The sequence below is a fragment of the Notolepis coatsorum genome (assembly GCF_963971535.1).
Source record: "Notolepis coatsorum genome assembly, chromosome: 8".
Classification (NCBI taxonomy): domain Eukaryota; kingdom Metazoa; phylum Chordata; class Actinopteri; order Aulopiformes; family Paralepididae; genus Notolepis; species Notolepis coatsorum.
Window position 1 is genome coordinate 56,061,380 of NC_140172.1, and position 12,363 is coordinate 56,073,742.

General features: G+C 41.6%; 1 protein-coding gene across 1 annotated transcript in view; it reads left to right on the forward strand.

Moving 5' to 3' along the window:
• LOC311233659 (ryanodine receptor 1-like) overlaps positions 1-10,925 on the forward strand; it is a gene marked incomplete at both ends in the record, with an annotated part of 453,326 nt that extends 442,401 nt beyond the window's left edge. The window contains 6 exons of the mRNA XM_084320641.1: positions 1,159-1,293; positions 2,525-2,681; positions 5,665-5,729; positions 7,050-7,150; positions 10,136-10,187; positions 10,830-10,925. Of these exons, the coding sequence (XP_084176767.1) occupies positions 1,159-1,293; positions 2,525-2,681; positions 5,665-5,729; positions 7,050-7,150; positions 10,136-10,187; positions 10,830-10,925 (606 nt within the window). The remainder of the gene's footprint in view (positions 1-1,158; positions 1,294-2,524; positions 2,682-5,664; positions 5,730-7,049; positions 7,151-10,135; positions 10,188-10,829) is intronic.
• Positions 10,926-12,363: the final 1,438 nt, after the last annotated feature.

Consider the following 12,363-nt stretch of genomic DNA (forward strand, 5'->3'; position numbering starts at 1 on the left):
TCTGTCTGTCTGTCTGTCTGTCTGTCTGTCTGTCTGTCTGTCTGTCTGTCTGTCTGTCTGTCTGTCTGTCTGTCTGTCTGTCTGTCTGTCTGTCTGTCTGTCTGTCTGTCTGTCTGTCTGTCTGTCTGTCTGTCTGTCTGTCTGTCTGTCTGTCTGTCTGTCTGTCTGTCTGTCTGTCTGTCTGTCTGTCTGTCTGTCTGTCTGTCTGTCTGTCTGTCTGTCTGTCTGTCTGTCTGTCTGTCTGTCTGTCTGTCTGTCTGTCTGTCTGTCTGTCTGTCTGTCTGTCTGTCTGTCTGTCTGTCTGTCTGTCTGTCTGTCTGTCTGTCTGTCTGTCTGTCTGTCTGTCTGTCTGTCTGTCTGTCTGTCTGTCTGTCTGTCTGTCTGTCTGTCTGTCTGTCTGTCTGTCTGTCTGTCTGTCTGTCTGTCTGTCTGTCTGTCTGTCTGTCTGTCTGTCTGTCTGTCTGTCTGTCTGTCTGTCTGTCTGTCTGTCTGTCTGTCTGTCTGTCTGTCTGTCTGTCTGTCTGTCTGTCTGTCTGTCTGTCTGTCTGTCTGTCTGTCTGTCTGTCTGTCTGTCTGTCTGTCTGTCTGTCTGTCTGTCTGTCTGTCTGTCTGTCTGTCTGTCTGTCTGTCTGTCTGTCTGTCTGTCTGTCTGTCTGTCTGTCTGTCTATATCTATATTATATAAATGTTATATTGGTTTCAAAGATTAATTAAATAGATATACATAAATGCAGAAAATCGTAATGTTTACATTGTAACACACATACAAGAGCCGTTTTAAGCTAACGCAGAATGAGCTACATGGCACCACTGCTCTCCTCCCCCTCTACTAACTACCTTCCTGGGAGATCCCCTGATCCCCCATGTAGGATATCCAAGTATGAGGCTGAAGGCAGCAATGCAGGGTCAGCACTCCAACTTTTTGCTGTCAGGTTGTATGGATAAATGTTGTTAATAGATGACAACTTAGCTAAGCATTCCCTTCTTCCAATCGTTCTTCTGATCTTCCCATTTAACATTCACACCACCACAAAAGCAACAGAACAAGTCTTACCTTCACGCAAACCAATATAACATGTATTAAATTCAATATATATATATTTGATGATGCATTGTGGATATACAGTATTCACTCTTTTTGATCTCTGTCTCCCGCCAGCTGATGATGACAGTGGGCCTGCTGGCTGTAGTCGTCTATCTCTACACGGTCATCGCCTTCAACTTCTTCCGCAAGTTCTACGACAAGAGCGAAGACGAGGACGAACCCAACATGAAGTGTAATGACATGATGACCGTGAGTGACTGTTCGTATAAAAGAAAACAAGAAAAGGGGGCGGCTGGGTGCCGCAGCGGACATTGCGCTCGTCACCAACGCAAGAGACACCGGGTTCGGCTCCGGCTGTCGGCGTTGCCTCCGGCTTGGGCCAGCCGTCATACTGACTCAATTGGCAGAGTTAGCGGGTGGAAGTCGATGGGTGGTAATCTGGATGTTGTGGACAGCGACTCCTACAGGTCGGTTGGGGACGCCTGCACAGCAGAGACAGGAAATGGCGGGGGTAGTGTGAGCCTCCCACACATTACACCTCGCCAATGAGAGTCCGTGCTGGCAGGTGAAAAGATGTGACAGGCTGCCTCCTCGTGTATCGGAGGGGACACGTGATGCAAGGCTTCTATCCTCACTACAACCGGCCAGTGGGGGGCATATGCGAGCAACGTTCAAGACAGGAGAGGGGAGAATTGGCACAGTGGAATTAGGATGGGAGAATAGAAAAAAATTGAAAAATAGGAGAAAAAGTGGATAAAAAAAAACAAGAAAAGAAAAGAAAATCTGCTGCTTGAGTTTTACGTTAAGGTGCACATTTGGATTTCCTACCTACCAATGACAGAGTCCTTTCTCAAGCACACGCCATGTTGTGCTCCATACTAAATACCTGCAGCTCCAGCTAGTCAGCCACTAAACTAACTTGAAGTAACAGGGCCACGTTCCAGTCTCTAAAGCTCTGAAATAAACAATGAAACCTATTCCACAGAGCACCCAAAGCAAAGCCATTTGTTTTGTTAGTATAGTCTTCTGTGTGATACCTCGTACAGACCCAGAAACCAGGCCTCCATCCAGTGGTTTAGTCTCTAGTCTTCCGTGAAATTTACCCAAATTGGGATTCTAAAGAATTGATCAAGTACAAACATCTCAAGGCCTTCCCCTCCAACTCCCTCAAACTTAAAGGAACACACCAACATTATGGGAAATGCACTTACCGTCTTCTCCAGAGTCAGAGAAGAAGATGGATGCCAATTTCCTCTCTGTAAGTTTAGTGGAAAGCTATCTGGCTGCAAGCTAGCCTAGCTTAGCACAAATGAATGGAAGCGGATACGGACCACTAGCCTAGCTTAAAAGATGCAGCCAGATAGCTTTCTACTGAATGCACAGAGAGGAAATTGATATATCTTCTTCTGACATGCTGACACACTGACTTATAGCTGCTTGGTGAAAGTGTTACCTGGTTGTCTGTTCACACCGTCCACAGTGTTACCTGTTCCACATGTACGTGGGTGTCCGTGCCGGCGGGGGCATCGGTGACGAGATCGAGGACCCTGCTGGCGATGAGTATGAGCTCTACAGAGTGATCTTCGACATCACCTTCTTCTTCTTCGTCATCGTCATCCTGCTGGCCATCATCCAGGGTGAGGCACCTGCTTAGAAAACACAGGCTGCATTCAGTTCCAGGTAAAATCATGTCAGTTGAGGGGAGCTTCCCCAAAATGGCAGATGAAAGATGGCCACCAAACAAAGTGGGAAGGAAGAGAGCATTTACATTCCCTCGATCCCTCATTTTTCCTCTCTTCCATGAAGGGTATAAAATGCAAACTTCCAGCATGAACTGTATCCCACAATGCAATGCTCCACAAGCTCACTGAATCTTCGTAGAATCAAAACAAAATGATACTGAATAAGAAGTGTGCATATAAATGAGTAGCCTATATTGGCACATTCCAGTTTGGATACTTTCTCTTACGTTTAATTTGTTTAAGTTAATTCCTTTACTGTTTTCTTTGTATGTTAATATGCTGCACAATTTAAAGCCTAAAAGCAAAACATTACAGATATTTTAGTGAGATATGAGGGCCGTTCCATTTCTACTGCTGGTGCTTTTCTTCCCTTGAGGCAAAGCGAACTTGTACATCAAGAATTTCACCACCAGAGGGTGCTCACTGAAGTGAAGACAACAGCTGCTTCTGAATTCCTTGCATGTACTACATACATAAAGTATGTACATCATACAGTACTACACTTACTGCTTACTGTTGGGTACAGGGAGTAAAGTTTGTACGACATCCTACAACATACTTACTGCTTACTGTTCGGTACAGGGAATGCAGTTTGTACGACATCCTACTACATACATAGGCTACTGCTTACTGTTCAAACTGTTCACTCTAAACTTTGTCCACTTACTAGCTGTGCCATCAGGAGGATATACTGTCAGTTTATCAACAAAAAAAAACACACACAAATGATGCTTCAGTGGGCAGTATGTCTCGTTTCAAGAGGGAAGGTTAAGGACCCCAAACTCCTCATCTTTTAATTTTGAAAATACGATGTGAACTAGACCAGAGACGTGTTTTTAAATCCTATTTGAATTCTGGAACGGAACCACAGCAGGTTCAGCGCCAGAGGTCGCTGTGGGTGTATGGCCGTGTGTGCCAGCGCTTTGTTCAATGAGGATAAATGCCGGTGTTTGCAGTGCTAAAACTATATTAAATATTATAGCTATGGATCTAATAACATAGTAGATTGTCATTGAGTTTCTTCTGGTCAAGATGCAATGCATCTTGAAATGTATGCATCTTGAATGGATGCATACATTTCCGTTTTATACCGTGGTGAATATGAGTATAGTTTTAGAGTGATTCTGTGTAATCCCAGGAAACGCCGCCAAACAGCGTTTTACTGTATTTCATTATAAATCGTGCCATTCCTCGCCTGGATCAATAATCAATCTGAAATCAACGCTAGATTATCGGTATTATGTTTCATCATGCATGCATGAAAGGGTGGGGGGGGGGGGTCGTTTTTCTATGCTTCGATCGCCACCAACGGAATACGCTACACAGTACATTACAGACACACGCTCCGATCGTGGGGAAAGAATTATCGGATCAACGCAAGATTGATAACATATAGTCCTTACATTGTCTATGATGTACTGCAAAAAGAATAATCCAATTATCTGATCGCCATTCCAAATACTGATCGCGATCGTGTTTCCAACGTAATCCACCAAAGAACACGAACCAGGGGGGCCCGACCCTCGTCGATGCATGTGTTATAAGCGCTTGTCTTGCCGGAGTATTTAGACCCTGTCCGCACGCCGCAGCTCGGCCCAGACAACAAGCCAAATAGTTTCAAATGGAGTGCAATAGCGGCCACAAGGCGTTAGGCGGCGGTATTGGATGTTTGCGATCTCAGACACATTCCCAATGATAACATCAGGCTGGATGGATGAATTATGAAGGGAAATATCGAATAAAAGAAATAACGATGAAAACCCGACTTTTCTCAGGTTTGGCGAGTTAACCAGAAATATGTCGGGTCTGGCGTCCAATGTGTTAATAATCTACGACAAATTTTGTAGTCTTGTTTGGTCTTATCCCTAACACCCAAGCCCCCCCTCCTCCTCCTCCTCCTTGGGGAGGAGACAAGAAGAAAGTTATGGCTTTCTCGCTACACTCTGGCTACACTGTGAATTCAGGGGGCAACTCAGAAGGTAGAGCGGTCATCTGGTAATCTGAAGATTCCCGGTTCGATTCCAGCTCCTCCCGAGCAGTGTGTCGAAGTGTCCTTGAGCAAGACACTTCCATAACATCCATAACTGCTCCTGATGAGCACATTAACACCTTGCATGGTTGCCTCCACCATCAGTGTGTGAATGTGTGAGTGAATGGGTGAATGTGAGGCATAAATTGTAAAGCGCTTTGGATAAAAGCGTTCTATATAAATGCAGTCCATTTACACTGCATCCAGTCTAGATTTGTTTCAGGGGAAGAAAAGGTAAACGCAGACACACACCAGTATATTGCCATAACTAGGTCAATATAAACAATGACAGCTTAATCAACATAATTGTTTTTAAATACATTAACACACCAGATGAAACAATTACAGATTGAATGAATGAATGAATGAATGATGAATGAATAGTTTCTTTTTGGTCTTTGTTTACAGACTAATAAAAAAAAAAAAAAAAAATATATATATATATATATATATATATATATATATATATATATATATATATATATATATATATATATATATCAAACATTTACAGCTCACACGTAAAATCCAAAATCTATGACCGAAAAAAGGAATAGGCTGAAGCACATGCTTATTTTTGCCTATCCTTTACAATTCTTAATAAATATATTTTAATATTAAAAAAGAATTACTTAAGTACACAACTTCAATCTTGATATGTGTAGCCACTAGCCAGACACCATCTCTACTGTAGAATGTTTTATATTGCTCTATGGGTGGTCAGAGTTTCAAAGTGAGGTTTTCAGAAACCCAATAGAACAGAATGAAGTTACAGGACCAGGCATTTGAAGATATTCGTAGCACCAGAAGGCCTTTGGGGAACACCTCTGATGGTTCTGTCGTTCACAGGTCTGATCATCGATGCCTTTGGAGAACTCAGAGATCAACAGGAGCAAGTCAAGGAAGATATGGAGGTGCAGTATTGTTATTAGTGTATTATAATCTCCACATATTAATATCTTTATTAGTTGCCTTTGGCAAACACACTGCTATTATCTCACATTATTATAGTGTGATCGCTCCTAACCCTCACAAAAGCTCACTATAGGGAGGTGTAGTGGTTAGTGGTTACGTCATTGTTGTTTCTGGCTGGTCCACCTCGCTTGAAATGGCAATGTATTTCCAATGGACACATTTATAAATCGTCTTGTAAATAAAGCATGAACATTGGCCTGGTGTAGCCTACCTTTCTGTGTGTATTCATCCACATAATCTATAGCTCAACATGAAACAATTAGCAATTAATCATAAAATAATTACGTATAATTTTATTTCAACCAAAAATGCTTAAACAATAATGTTAGTGATAGAAGGGAACTCATTTTGTGCAAAAATGGAAAGCTTGTCAATGTTCATGAGGCAGAATTATTACCCGATAATACATTTTCCCAAGATAATCCGTCTGCAGCGACGAGGCACACGTGAGGTACTGCATGCGTGCCTCTACATTGGAAATGAATGCAGCCGCACTACTAGACTTGGCTGGAGGCGATCGGAACGCTAGCACAGCCGACAAGGGGTCAAATGACCCCTAGGCATTTTCAATAAATGTATCCTCGTCACTCGGTTGAGCTCCAGCTCTGTCACTCAATGACTTTTCCTAAAAGTATACCTGTTTTATCTAGCACGGTTTCTGAAATTTCAAAATGACTTCAGGAAAATGTAATTAGAACGTTATTCCACATTATGGAATATATATGTGGAAAATCACAGCACTTTGCGAGCGTCTAGCGCAGGGGTGGCCAACCCATGGCTCGCGAGCCGCATGTGGCTCTTTGCCCGTCAATGTGTGGCTCTTCCATCCAAAATCTTTTTTTTTTTTTTTTTTTTTTTTTTGTCACTCAAACCTGTGGTAAACCTCATATTTTTATATTAAGAGGTAATTATATAGTTTACACTGTTTATTTTTCTCATATTTCTCATATAAGCTGTGGGGTCATCTGACCCTTTCCGGCGGGAATCGGTGACATTTTCTCCATGGCTGTTCTAGTGTTAAGAACTGTTCCAGCAATCACATTCACACCCAGTATCTGCGGCTGAAAAGCCCCCGCCCCCTTTGCTAGATCTCCAAATACTCCTCATGTAGTCAGGAGAGAGCCAGTCACTCATCATGTAGTCAGGCAGCACTAAGCCCAGGATGCAGCGATGCTGTCGCAGATAGCGGAAGGGAAGGAGAATTTAGACTGAAATAGTTTCAACCTGCTCATAGTTTTGTTTTGTTTTTTTTGCTTCAGACCAAATGCTTCATATGTGGCATCGGAAGTGATTACTTTGACACAACGCCACACGGCTTTGAGACGCACACCTTCGATGAGCACAATCTGGCCAATTACATGTGAGTACACCTTCAATGAGCACAATCTGGCCAATGACATGTGAGTACAACTTCGATGAGCACAATCTGGCCAATTACATGTGCGTAGGGGAGACTGGGGTAAAATGAGCCACTTTTCATATTCAGGATCACTACATGAAAGCAATTATAGTTTTGTTGATATATCAGCATATATTTTAGAATGTTGTGAATCCCTACAGACAATCAAAATCAGGGTGAACCGTTTTGATAATATAGCATGTCCAAAAAAAGTCTTGTTGCACAACTTACTCCATTTTTGTATGGGGTCAATTGAGCATAGGAGCGGGGTAAATTGAGCCATCTCTCTCCTTCCATCCCCACCTCCTCCCCTCCCTGGATTAATATATTCCACAGTTTTCCATGTCTGTACTGAATTAAATAACAGTCACTACTTGTATAATCTGTATGTTTTTTTTTTTTTTATTAAACACAATTTAGCTTAGCTTTGTTTTATTATTGAATTTGAAACCATTTCAACATAGGCCTGAGAATGCCTTAAAGTGCGGTCTGAAAGAAAACGCTAAATCTGAATTTGAACTTAAAAATAACGAGCATTCTGAACTGAAACATCAACTTGCCCCTGGCCAAATGGCTCAACTTACCCCAGAGATACCATTATGTAATTAATTAGACCCAACAGCTAGAATTATGCACTTTCATGCTAGGTTTATGTTGCAGCTTACCCCAACTGAGGTATACAACTAATTTTAAATGATCTATGTTGGTCTAAACACAATCCTCATGAAACTGATGATACATTAAATGAGTGAAATTATTTCTTTTTTTACATACATGTGTGACACAGCCACATAATGGATAGACTTGTCCAGTGGTGAAGGGGTAAAGTACCTTTGGATGGTGGTGTAGTGGATATAATTGTTAAGAATAACTTACTCAGTCAAGTGGATCCGGATAATAAAAGGCTTTATTAGATCTTGATTAGAAGATCAAATGTTACAAGATAGTTAGAGATATGGCTGAGTGGCTCTCGCCCAGGTTATCAGCTACAAGACCCAGGATGAGGAGACCAGAACGACGTGGGGAGGATCCCTTTATAGTCAGGAGGGGGAGGGGGAGACCCCATAAGATGGGTCAAACAGGGGGAGGGGAGGGGTTGAAGAAATGTTCTCTGAGGGGCTGAGGTAGGATGAGAGAAGAGCTCTATATTTCCTCCACAGTGGGGACAGTGAGTGGCTAGATAATGAAAAGCACACCGCTGTCCTCAGAAGAGTAGAATTTCCCCTAGGCAAAGGTGTAGACCGGGTCCGAATTACTAGCTAGGTAGAATTTCAGAATGCCCACCCAAGGAGGTAAGGTAGATGATAAAGTGATGGAGGAAACGCCGGAGCGGAGGAGGAGTGTGGTTTAAAAAAGTGTGTAGGCGAGCTAGGTGTGTTCAGGTGAGACCTAGACAGCCCAATATGTGATCACAGAGTTCTTGAATTTTTTTTATTTTATTTGTACTTTATCTCTTTGTACTCCCGATTGACTGGATTCTGCCGCGGAAGCGAATCGCGTGTCTTTTGAGTTCCAGTTTAGGCGAGAACAAGTTGTTTGTTTATTTGTTTTGGTGGTTGCGGCGATCGCCCCACGCATACACTGTAGCCTGGTGTTTATTTTTGGGGGGAAATAACCTTTTGGGGTGGTAAAAGAAGACTATTTACGTTGCGTTTTTGAATCACCAGAAATGTGTTTTATTTTTTTTTATTTTGGAGGAGAACGAAACCCGAACGAAACTTCATGCAGGTGACACTGACTGACTCATAGCTGTAGCAGAGACTGGTGCTGACATGATTCCTAGCTTTAGCAGAGTTTATTGATTGAATTGATTGAATTGATTGATTGATTGAATTGATTGATTGATTGAAAACTTTAATTAACAGATTGCAGAATGGGTACGGTACAGTACAGCTCAATACACACAATTGTTAAGGGGGTGCAGACCAGAGAAATACTTTTGTCTTGTTTACATCAGGGTCCCCCATTTTCAATTCATAATGACATTTATGACATACACAATATATAGATATACAGATATAAAAATCTAATCTAAACTAATCATGACATGTATGGCATACATGACATTAGGGCTGACCTTCGAATATTTTTTTGGAATTCGAAGCTTCGGGGCCGAGATTCGATTTTAATTCGAAGCTTCGAGATTAAAAAAAATAAAAATATTATAAATACTTAATTTTTTTGCTTTTTTTATGTTGTGGGACTTGTACAGCACTTTGTTCAACTTTGTCAGTGCTGTAAAGTTTAAACCTTTTTAAATCTTAGACAAACTAAACACTTTGCTTTCATGAAAAATTGTAAGCCGTCATTTGAGGCTTTATAAAAGCAGCACAATGAACACAAATCTGTCAGTGCCGAGTCCGACTTAAATAACAAACAGCATTGCTTGTTGTAATTAACAAAGAGATGCAGTTGATTTTGCACAACAACAAAAAAAAATATATATATATACATTTTCTTTTTCTTTTTTTTTTATTATATTCAACATTTATTTTCATATTCGAATCCCATGCCCATCGATCGAAGCTTTGAAGTATTTAAGACAGCCCTACATGACATACAGATATGCAGTACTGTTACATTTGTGACATACAGGATATGCAAATATACAGTACTGTTAAACAGAGATCCTAACAATAAATATATACATACGAGGGGGAGGGAACTGTACATTAGGAGGGGGTGGGTGGGAGTTTCAGACATTTACGGGGGCCAGTTTCGAATTGCAGCCTCCCGTAGGTGCTCTTTGAGAGCGGTTTTGAAGGTGGGTATAGGATTCAAAATTGTTTACGGCTGTGGGTAGTGCGTTCCACATTGATGTGGCATAATTGCGAAACGTATTTAGATCCTTGTTTGTGCCGAATCTGGGTTGAACATGATTTGTTGAACAGAGACTGGTGCTGAACTGAAATTAAGCACTGATCCAAATGTGTGTGTCCTCTCTAGGTTCTTCTTAATGTACCTCATAAACAAAGATGAGACCGAGCACACCGGCCAGGTCAGTACGGGTTATTAGTTGGACCACTGGGCAGTAGAATCACACCAATTTCCTCTGTGTGTTCAGTAGAAAACGAACCGGCTGCAAGCTAGCCTAGTTTAGCACAAGTGAATGGAATCACACCAATTTCCTCTGTGTGTTCAGTAGAAAACGAACCGGCTGCAAGCTAGCCTAGTTTAGCACAAGTGAATGGAAGCTGATATGGACCGATAGCCTAGCTTAAAACTCCGGGAGAGGTGTTTTTGGCCAACAGCTAAGCTAGCTGTTCCGATATGCTTTAATTCATTTGTGCTAGCTTTCTACTGAACACACAGTGGAAATTGGTATCTATCTCTTGTTTGACTCTGGAGAAGATGATAAGTGCATTTCCCATAATGTTTGTGTTCTGTCTCTGCTTGTCTTCATCAGTTCCTATTAACAACATGTTAACTGTCTCTTGTTGTCTTCATCAGTTCCTAACATGTTAACTGTCTCTTGTTGGCTTCATCAGTTCCTAATAACATGTTAACTATCTTGTGTTGTCTTCATCAGTTCCTAACTTGTTAACTGTCTCTTGTTGTCTTCATCAGTTCCTATCAACATGTTAACTGTATCTTCTTGACATCATCAGTTCAAACTACATTCCTTCTATTCTCATTTCAGGAGTCCTATGTGTGGAAGATGTACCAAGAGCGCTCCTGGGACTTCTTCCCTGCTGGAGACTGTTTCAGGAAACAGTATGAAGACCTGCTGTCATAGTCCTCAACTCATTGGCTGCCAGCTATTAGCCTTATCCTGTGGTAGCTACTGCCACGCTGTAAACGATGGGAGTTAATCACCTTGTTTGTAGAGCTAAATCTATATTCTATATTATAGCCATGGATACAATACTATAGTCATTTGACATTGAGTTTCTTCCGGTCAAGATGCAAAAAAGAGAAAATTTTTCCATCCATACGTTCCCGTGTTATACCGTGGTGAATATAAGTATGGTTTTAGAGCGGTCTAGGGTAATTCATGAAATGTTTAGTTATGGCAGTATACGTCGATTCCATTGTACACGTTGCCATGTCTTGCCTGTATACGCTATTATCCCGAAATCAAGTCTAGATCATAGCAATTATGTTCCATCATGAATGCATGAAGGGGGGGGGCGGGGTCGTTTCTGATTATTTGATTGTCAGTAACGGCATTCACATTGAACACTAAAAACGGTTATCAGCCCGATCGGTGTGAAAGCATTGCAGGATCAAGCTAAAATTGACGTCAAATCGCCCTTACCTGTGGCCGGGAGTAATCCAAAGAGAATATTCCAATTGTTTGATCGCCATCTGGTATATCCAATGTCCATTTGCTCGACGGCATAATTCACCACAACATATGGATTGGAGATATTTGACGCGCTTCAATGTAACCGGCAGAACCGTTCGTCTTGCCCGACAAGGAAGAATGTAACCCAAGACCTGGGGCCATCCCACAGAGAAAGATACAAGGGTAGAAAGGGTGCTCGATACCGCCGTCTAGCGTGATGCGGCCGGTATTGCACCTAGGCATTCTCAATGCGATTCCCAATGTTAACCCCAAGTCAGTGGGCCTGTAATGAATAGAAATATTGAATAAAAGAAATAACGATCAAATAACGAGTACACTCGTTGTTGGCGTTCAACGATTGGCGGCCAATAACAAGTATAATCGTCGTTGGCGGGGAATGAGTTAACAGACAGACATACTGACCAGCTGTCATAAGCCTTAACAGACAGAAATACTGACCAGTTGTCATAGTCCCCAAAAGACAGACAGACAGACAACACAGACCATCTGTCATAGTCCCCAAAAGACAGACAGACAACACAGACCATCTGTCATTGTCCCCAAAAGACAGACAGACAACACAGACCAACTGACTGACACGGATACTGTGTGGACAAGGAGACCGAGAGGATAAGAGTTGGGGGTCAAATTAATGCTATTTAATTTCTGTCAAACCAGAAAGTAATTTTTATTTATTTATTTATTTTGAAAATCATTTGATATGAAGAAAATATGCTCAAATACACTTTCCTTAAAGAATAAAACTATAACAGATGGCAATGCATCATACAGTCCCACCAGGATTTAGTGGAGATTTTTTTTATTGTGACCCATAATGTTTTGATTTTGTTGTGGGATGTTTCTTATGTTTTACATATTTTCAGTA